This window comes from Urtica dioica, chromosome 2 (genome assembly GCF_054948205.1).
Source record: "Urtica dioica subsp. dioica isolate 48M chromosome 2, U.dioica_male_clone48M_v1_H2, whole genome shotgun sequence".
NCBI lineage: Eukaryota > Viridiplantae > Streptophyta > Magnoliopsida > Rosales > Urticaceae > Urtica > Urtica dioica.
This window is the reverse complement of record NC_142757.1, coordinates 37,321,062-37,330,122: the sequence shown is the minus strand read 5'-3', so window position 1 is coordinate 37,330,122 and position 9,061 is coordinate 37,321,062. Positions and strand designations below refer to the sequence as shown.

At 43.5% G+C, this 9,061-nt stretch overlaps 1 protein-coding gene and 1 long non-coding RNA gene across 5 annotated transcripts; one reads left to right on the top strand and one right to left on the bottom strand.

Annotated features, from left to right (window-relative positions):
• Positions 1–301: 301 nt before the first annotated feature.
• On the top strand, positions 302–3,258 carry LOC149404586 (uncharacterized). 4 transcript variants are annotated; one of them, XR_016295504.1, is made up of 5 exons: positions 325–747; positions 1,262–1,313; positions 1,413–1,522; positions 1,907–2,016; positions 3,013–3,258. It is a non-coding gene; the product is annotated as an uncharacterized LOC149404586 (long non-coding RNA). The 4 variants fall into 4 exon arrangements; XR_016295502.1 differs by having other exon boundaries at positions 302–747; positions 1,413–2,016; XR_016295505.1 differs by lacking the exon at positions 1,262–1,313 and having other exon boundaries at positions 340–747.
• Positions 3,259–6,568: 3,310 nt separating this feature from the next.
• Positions 6,569–6,994, bottom strand: LOC149404585 (uncharacterized). The gene has a single exon (XM_089607597.1). The coding sequence runs from the start codon at positions 6,992–6,994 to the stop codon at positions 6,569–6,571; it is 426 nt and encodes a 141-aa protein (XP_089463723.1).
• Between the last annotated feature and the right edge of the window lie 2,067 nt (positions 6,995–9,061).

The following is a 9,061-nucleotide window of genomic DNA, read 5'->3' as shown; positions in this document are numbered from 1 at the left end:
GGACGTATAAGTTTATCGAGTTAATTTAAATTATTTTAAGGTAATGGAAAATCTCGGAATAAATAAAGGATTTATCGAGTTCGCCTCGAATAATAAATTATTTTCCGAGGATATATGTCGGAATTTAATTTAAGAAATAAATTCTCAAGGACGAGAATTATTTCCGAGAAACCTTGAATATATTTAAATTAATCGAGAACGAACGAAAAAATTCTCGGTTTGAATCATATAATTATAATCCGCTCGGTTATGGATTTAATTAAATAATTATATGGAAAGGATGTGGCTGTAACAATTTTAAGGGACCCATTTGAAAGAAAACAAGGAAAAGAGGTTAGTTGATAATTAAAGGGATAATTTTTTTTTTAGCTTGCCACGTCATCAATGAGTAGAATCCTAGAATCTTCTTCAAGTGATATGTATCACCTGGTCGGCCAAAATGTACCAGCCCACGCGAGAAGAAAAAAAAAAGAAAGGAAAGGAAAAGAGAAAAGAAGAAGAAGAGAAGGCCGATAGAGAGAAAGAGAGATCGAGGGAGATGGAGAAGCCGGGAGAGCGAGAGAGAGAAGGAGACCGAGCGACTGAAGGTGAGGAGGCTCGGCCGACAGCCACTGAGCCTTAGCGCCACCCGCGCACGGCCGAGAGAGAGCGAGCGCCGCCGCGAGCACGCCGAGGACGCCGGACCGAGAGGCGACGCCGGGAAACGAGGCAGAGAACACCAAAGAGAAGAGATTTCACGAAATTGAGGTGAGGTTTCGGTTTCCCCCAATCTTGAATCTGGGCTAGGGTTTCGAATTTTGGAATTGGGGATTTGGTGTTGAACTCGGTTTGAACCTCTCATTTTATGTCCAAGGGTGTTTCTTGAGTGTTGAATTGAAGGTTTGAACTCGTTTACTTGTGTGGTTTGATTTTGGACGAAATCTGAGAGTAAACGGACGTGGACAGTCCGATATACTTTGCTATTATTTTTGTTAGTATTTTTCCTTGAAAGTAGACGTTATGGGTTTTCTAAAATGACCAAGAACGTAATAATCCGTGGAGTATTGAAAGAGTTATGAATTTTTGAAATCTGGTATTCAAAGCTGTGAAATGTGAATTTCCAGAACAGCGACCGGAAATTTCAGATAGTTTTTCAGATAGCTATGATTCTTGAAATTGGTCTTATAATATGTTTTTAGAAAGCTACGGAAGTTGTCTTTCTCATGGAATTGGAATCGTTTGATTTGGGTTTGTGTAGCTAAAGTTATGATTCATTTTGCAGTCGCTGTCTGAATAGTACGAGCCGAACGGTCGGGCCGTGGATTTTGTGACAAGTTGAGATTCGTGCTAGTTGCTCGTTTTCGGGTTCTAAGTTTCGAGTCGGGAGTTGGATGTTATAAATTGATTCGATGTTCGTTTTCTGAATTTCGCAGCTCAGTCACGGATCAGATAGAATCGAGGAAGAGCCGGCGGAACTGAACGCGTTGAAGCCCTGAAAGTTGACAATTCAGAAAAAAAGGATTTGTAAAGCTCGATCTCACTCGTGAGTCGTTTATCGCTTTATAGCGTTAGACTCGAGTTATCTTTAGTAATTTGAGATTGTATTCAAGAATTGTTAATTATTTAATTAAGAGATGTTCGAGAATTTAATTGTTGGTTAATTCATTTAGAATTCTCGGTTGTATGGTTTCGGATTATTTAATTATTTAAGACTCGTCAAAATAATGATTTGGATTTTATTTCGTACTCGTTCTCTGGTACGAACTCGCACGAGTCTTGAATAAGTTTAAATTCCGAAAAGCCGAGAAATAAGTGAATTAAATTCTCGAACCCCTGAACCGACTCGCAGTGAATCCCGATAACGAATCTTAAGCTTGTCATCACCTTTCGGATCATTGACTAATGAGTTTTCAACTTTGGGTTTTAGTTTCTCGACGCTTCAGGACGTGTTAACGCTTCAGGACGTGTAGAGTCTCGTAAAACGTGAGAAGCAAGGAAACTCCTGAAGTCAACAAATTTCCAGACGATCTTTTCCGGGTAAGTGAGGAGACATAAGTCAACTACTTACCAAGGGTATAACCCTGTTTGTTTGTGCATTTGCTTGCTAGTAAACAAGAGTAGGTAAAAGCCTAAAATGAATAAACTCGAAAGTTAAGGCTTCGGCCACTCTTGCTTGAAAACTTAGTTCGGGTACGCCCGGTAGGTTCAAACGCTAACTTGAACCAGACACGTTTGCTTTGTGCATAGTTAGACTTCTCTTCTAACTCTAGGAAGTAAGTTAGAATCGAGAGGACGGAAGAGCGATAGACTCTCAAATTCAATCGAGAGTAGAGAGTTCGGAAGTCGCATTTCGAGCTTTCAACTTAAAACACTTAACGAGCTTCAAAGGGAAACAATAATTTCTTTCGGGGTTTATCCCGTTACGCTCTTCTGTATATAAGTTTAACGTGTACGCTGCTAGCTGCAGCGTACCCAAACATTAAAACTCGTGTCGGTGGTACTCACAAGTCCCTGACTTGTGCTTGGCGGGCCATGCCGGTCCGTGCGCCGAGTACTCGAAACAATGGGTGAAGGTCGCGCATCGCGAGCTCATTGTTAGCTGGAAGACTCACCGGAGGCTGCCTTGAGCGCCCCGGGGCGTAGTGGGTGAAGGTCGCGATTCGCGAGCTCACTATGCCAGAGACCAGTGGCGCTGACGTCATGATGAAGAAAGTACCACTAGTGGATCCCAGACAGATGTTAAAACTTAGATCAGCTGACGACTGCTGCTCGAAGTCTGAAGCTGGTCTCTAGTCGGACCGGAGGTTATAGCAGTGAGGAGTGTATAACCTTGCGGGACGGCCAGTGTGTAGATAGAGTGTGACGTCACGCGTCAGTCATGCTCTAGTCATATAATCTAGCTGCATCTAGCAATCATTTTGCATTCTTGTGTATTTGTTTGCACGTCACATGGCATTAGTTGTTTTACTTTATAGATAGACTCCCACTTACTGAGTCATTCGACTCATAGTTTTATGTCCCTTGGTAATGTAGATAAGGGAAAAGCTCGTAAGCGGGAAACGAGATTGAAGACCGAGACCGAGCGCGTATTGCCTTGACCTATGGGCTATGGGGTTTCTTAATCGGGGGTTAGTATCTTATGATAAAACGTTCCGGAACATATTTGTATATGAGTCGCTATAAGACTCTAAGTTATAAAAGCGAAAAAATTTCCCCGAATTTTCGCAAACTATTTTATTATATAATCTTATGAAATATTATGTTTAATTTATGTGTTTATATTATGAGTTAAGTACAGATTTGAGTTGATCAGTCGCGGTTCGTGGGCGAGCTATCGCTCGCGGGTCGTGACACTCAAGAGAATGGGAATCGATGAATCTGAGATTGAAAGGGAACAGACCCAACTAACAGGCTTCAACGGGTCGATTACTCCATCATTAGGAACCATTAAGCTGCCTGTGAAAACAAACGGGATAAACAAAATAGTCGAATTCCAGGTTCTGGAGTGTCTCTCCTCTATAACATCATCCTTGGACGACCATGGATACACCGGATGAGGGCCGTTCCATCAACCTTCCATCAATGTATTCGATTTCCCATGCTCAGAGGGATAGGAGAGATCAGAGGAAACCAGGCAACCTCCCGTAGTTTCTATCTCACTAGCCACAAGCAGAATATTAATGAGGCTAATGAGAAACAATAGCAATTAATGAATGTAGAGCCAACTAAAAACGAAAGCTCTAAACTAGAAGAATCGGATTCCCCAAGTACTGAGATGACAGTACAAATACAGCTCGACGGCCTCGATCCCTCCAAGTGCGTAGGAATCGGAGCCGAGCTCAAGGGAAGTATACGGCGAGAGCTGATTCGTTTCTTGAAAAGAAACAAATCTACCTTCGCCTGGACGACGGAAGATATGCCAGGGATTAGTATCGATGTTACGTCTCACCAGCTTAACGTTGGGAATCGATGAATCTGAGATTGAAAGGGAACAGACCCAACTAACAGGCTTCAACGATGAAGTCGAAAGACTCCTCAAAGCCAATTCAATCTGCGAAGTCAAATATCCAGATTGGTTAGCAAACACCGTCGTCGTAAAGAAAAAAAATGGAAAATGGAGGGTATGCATCGATTTCACGGACCTGAACAAAGCATGCCCCAAAGACAGCTTCCCCTTGCCGCATATGGACCAACTGGTCGAGGCAACCGCGGGACATAAGGTACTCTCGTTCATGGACGCATTCTCAGGGTATAACCAAATCCTAATGCATCCGGACAATCAAGAAAAAAATGGCATTCATAACCGACCGAGGCACATATTGCTACAAGGTCATGCCATTTGGACTAAAGAACGCTGGCGCAACCTACCAAAGGTTAGTCGACGAAATGTTCAAAGAAAAAATAGGAAAAACGATGGAGGTGTATATCGATGATATGGTCGTCAAGTCCCTAAAAGAAAATGACCATGTACGACACTTGGAGGAATGTTTCGAGGTACTGAATAAGTATCAAATGAAACTGAACCCTACCAAATGTTCATTCGGAGTGTCCTCCGGGAAATTCCTCAGGTACTTAGTCCAGCGAGGAATTGAAGCGAACCCGGACCAGTTGAATGCCCTACGAGAGATGCCCTCACCTCGTAACAGACGCGAGGTGCAGAGGTTGACAGGCCGAATCGCCACACTCAATCGCTTCATCTCGCGGTCCACGTTCAAATGCCTCCCGTTCTACCGAATCCTCAAAGGGAATAAAAAGTTCGAATGGGACGAAAAATGTGAAAAAAAACGTTTAAAGAACTAAAAGAATATCTATCAACACCCCCGATCGTTGCAAAGCCCGTGGCAGGAGAGCCACTCTACCTATACGTCGCTGTTTCCCAAGCGGCGGTTAGTGGAGTACTCGTTCGAGAAGAACAAGGGGACCAACGACCCATATTCTACGTGAGTAAGTCGTTAGTCGATGCAGAAACTCGATATCCTATTATGGAAAAATTGGCCTTAGCTATTGTCTTCGCGGCACAAAAGCTCCGGTCGTACTTCCAATCCCACTCCAGAATAGTAATGACGACCCAACCGCTGAGAAGTTTCTTACACAGCCCTAATCAATCAGGGAGATTGACCAAATGGGCCGTAGAACTGAGCAAATATGACATCAAGTATCGAATTAGGACGTGCTCTAAATCTTAGGTTTTAGCGGACTTCCTCGTCGAACTCCCAAGAGAAGATCTAGCCGTGACCGAAGACGAGGGCAGCCGGACTAAGATTGGTTACAGTTGTCGGAGCTAAGCAAGTACAAGCTTTTTGTGACTCTCAGCTCGTAGCAAATCCCTTATGGTGGCTTTCCTTGCATCTCTTGGATGTCTTACAGTGCGCCTTATGACGGCTTTGAGTACGCCTTTTGGCGTCTTTGCTTGCATCTCTTGGATGTTTTACAGTGTACCGTGGAGGCTCTTAGGCTACACCGTGTATGGTGACCTAAGTTCTTATTCCCGTTTGTGTTCGGGTTGAGACTTAAGTTTTTGTTTTGTTGGAGCATGATTTCTCGAGGATCTCCTTGTTCGTTGCCTATGCCACTAGCCCCACAAGTTTTTGAGTTTACAAGCGTTGTCTTGATGACTTAAAAACTTTGATAAAGTGGATTTAAAAAAAAACATTGAACTTTTATTAATGTTGCAAAGAATTTGAAACCCTAAAACATTAGCTCGTAGGCCTTATTGAATTTGGAAAAATAAAGTAATAAAATGGGGGGAAGCACTGGCTATTGGTAGTACTGCCTCAAGTGTTCCACGTTCCAAGGGCAATAGAGTGGGGTCCCGTCCGTGTACTAGATGTAGTAGGTCCCGTCATGTTTGACTTGGTGGACTATGTAGGGTCCTTTCTTGTTTGGGTCGAGGACGTCGGTGCCTTTACTTGGGTGTTTTGAAACACTCACCTGAGTAGAAGGCTTCTGATGGTGAAGGTTTGTCTCTTGATCTTGGAGTTGTAGTACTTTTTGACTTTGCGCTTTTACGCAGCGAGGCGGGTAAGTGCCCCTGACCTTTTTTCGTCTATTAGGTCCAACTCTAGGCCCATGGCCTCGTCATTGTTTTCATCGTTGAAAGTCTTAGCTTGGAATGTGGGGATCTCGGTTTTGATCGGCACAACTACTTTGATCCGTATTCGAGGGAGAATGGGGTTTCCCCGGTGGCATTCCGAGCGGTCGTCCGGTAAGTCTATAGCATTAATGGTAGCTCTTCGGCCCAGGCCCTTTTCTTGTCTTCAAGCTTCTTTTTTAGGTTGCCCTTTATCGTCTTGTTGACTTCTTCGACTTGGCTGTTGGCCTGTGAATGATGTGGCAAGGAGAACGTCGTGCTGATCTTTAATCGATCGTAGATATCTCTTATTCGCGCGTTGTGGAATTGTGTGCCATTTCTGGTCACAATTGAGGCAGGGCTGCCGTGTCAGCAGATGATGTTCTTCCAGATGAAGTTCATGGTATCTGCCTCGGTGATTATGGCAAGTGTCTCAGCTTCCACCCACTTGGTGTAGTAGTCGATGGTGATGATGACATTTTGTACTATCTTTGCACTCTCGGGAGCTTGCCAATGATGTCAACTCCCCATTTGGCAAAGGGCCAGAATGATGATGTTGCTTAGCGGAGTTGGTAACTTTCTTGGGATGTCGGAGAAGCGTTGGCACTTGTCGCAGTGCTTCGCCCATTCGTAGGCATCTTTCTTCATAGTAGGCCAAAAATAGTCTTGCTTGAGCGATTTGAGCGCTAGGGAGACTCCAGTAGAGTGGTTCTCGCAGATGCCTTCACGGATTTCGCAGAGGACCTTGGTCAACTCGGCGATATCGAGGCATCGGAGCAGCGGCGTTGAGTAACCGTGCTTGTAGAGTACACCATCGAGGGATCGGAGCAACAACGTTGAGTAACCGTGCTTGTAGAGTATGCCATTTCGAAGCGTATACTTGGATGCTAATGCTCTCGATTTATCGGCTTCCTTGCGATCTTTGGGGAGTCCCCCTCTTCGCATAAATTTGGTAATCGGGCTCATCCATGTTGGCTGAGACCTATGCTCTATTGTTCTGACCTTGTCTCATGAGACAGACGCTTATGGTAGATATTCGATCAGGACATGCCCCAATCCATCTTCGTCGATGCCAGATCCGAGGCGAGCAAGAACGTCAACCTCAAAGTTTTGTTCTCTCAGGATCTGAAGGATCTCGAACCAAGAGAAGGCATCAAGTTTTGAGTTTTTCTTCGCCAGATAGGCTATCATGTTGGGCTCCTTGGCGGTATAATCGCCTTTAACTTGGTTTACGATCAACTTCGAGTCGCAGTGTAGTAGCTGGTTTTTGCACCGAGCTTTTGTGTTAGCTCTACCCCTATGACGAAGGCTTCATATTCGGCATTATTGTTAGAGGCTTGGAATCCGTAGTGCAGGGCGTACCATAACTTCTCCCCATCGAGATTAGTTAATATGATGCCGGTGCCAGTCCCCCTGGCACTAGATGCTCTGTCTAACTTCTCCTCGTTGGGTCGACCTTTCTCTTTTGAACCAACAAGTTGTTCGTCGAGTCGTATTCCGCTCTTCCCATATCAAGAGTGTAGGAGAATTCTGCCATAATTCGGCTAAGGCCTGATCCTCTATAACCATCCATGTGTGGAACTCAATCCCATACTCACTCAATTCTTGGGACTAGATTTCCATGCGAGTCGATGTTCCCTTTTAAAGAGCTTTACCGATCGGGTGCTCAGCTCGGACCGCGATAGGGTGAGCCTTGAAATACGGAGTAGCTTTTTGGCTGCCATTACGAGAGCTAGAGAAAGTTTATCAATTTCAGTACATCGCGTTTCAACGTCAAGTAAGGCCTTGCTCACGTAGTAGATCGGCCACTGGGCCTTATCTTTTTTGCGGATCAGAGCAGCCCTTACTGCTCTTTTTGAGACGGTGAGGTAAATGTAGAGCATCTCGCCTTCTTTCAGTATGGAGAGGAATGGTGAAGACTTGAAGTAGGCCTTCGTCTCTTGGAAGCCTTTCTCATAGTAGTCAGTTCACTCAAAGCCATCTATTTTCTTTAGAGCTTTGAAGAACGGTCGAAACTTGTTGGTTGCTTTCAACACGAAGCGTTTCAAAGAAGCAATTCGACCAATCACGCTTTGCACCTCTTTGAATCATCTTGGAAACTTCATTTCAAGAAGTGCCTTGATCTTTTCGGGATTCGCTTCTATCCCTCGTCGGCTGACGATGTACCCTAGGAATTTTTCGGATTCAATCTCGAACACGTAGTTGTTGGGGTTGAGTATCATTTTGTGGTGGAGAAGGATTGTGAACATCTCCCTTAGGTCATATACGTGATCGGTTGCCTGTAGGCTCTTAACGAGCATGTTGTCCACGTATACTTCCATAGTTTTTCCAATTTGATTGGCGAAAGATCCGGTTCACCAGCCGTTGGTAAGTAGCTACTGCGTTCTTTAGGGTCGAAAGGCATACCCTAATAACAGTAGAGACATCGATCAGTGACGAATGACGTTTTAATTTGATTGGGCTCGTGCATGCGAATCTGGTTGTAGCTCCAATAGGCGCCCATGAAACTGAGTAGTTCATGGCCGTGACGCCAAGCAGTTGTTTGATGTGCAGGAGTAGGAAGCAATGTTTAAGATAAACTTTATTATGATTTTTGTAATTTACTAGTGTAGTTTACCAGTCTTTGGCCGCGGGAGTTGGAAGAAGCCTTTAGAGATATACAAGTTTACCAGTCTAGTTTTTGAGCTCATAGTATTAAATTTAATAGGATTTAACCTATTTTGAATTCGTAGTTCTCCTCATTTGAGGTGTTCTAGTTATAGATCAACTGAAACTATTGAATTTGAAAAATAACGATGTTGCTCTAAAATTAGAAAAATAGTCATAATTTAAAGCAATTAGCAAGTGCGAGATGAAAATAATTTTCTAACTCTTTTTACGCGAGGCATTATCTTTTATATATATACATATATATACACATATATATACATATATATGCATATATATATACACACACATATATATATATATATATATATATATATCATTATTTGTATTGCGATCATCAATATT

Excerpts from the sequence above, each read along its gene's own strand:
- LOC149404585 (XM_089607597.1), bottom strand. The coding sequence starts at position 6,994 with ATGCGAAGAGGGGGACTCCCCAAAGATCGCAAGGAAGCCGATAAATCG.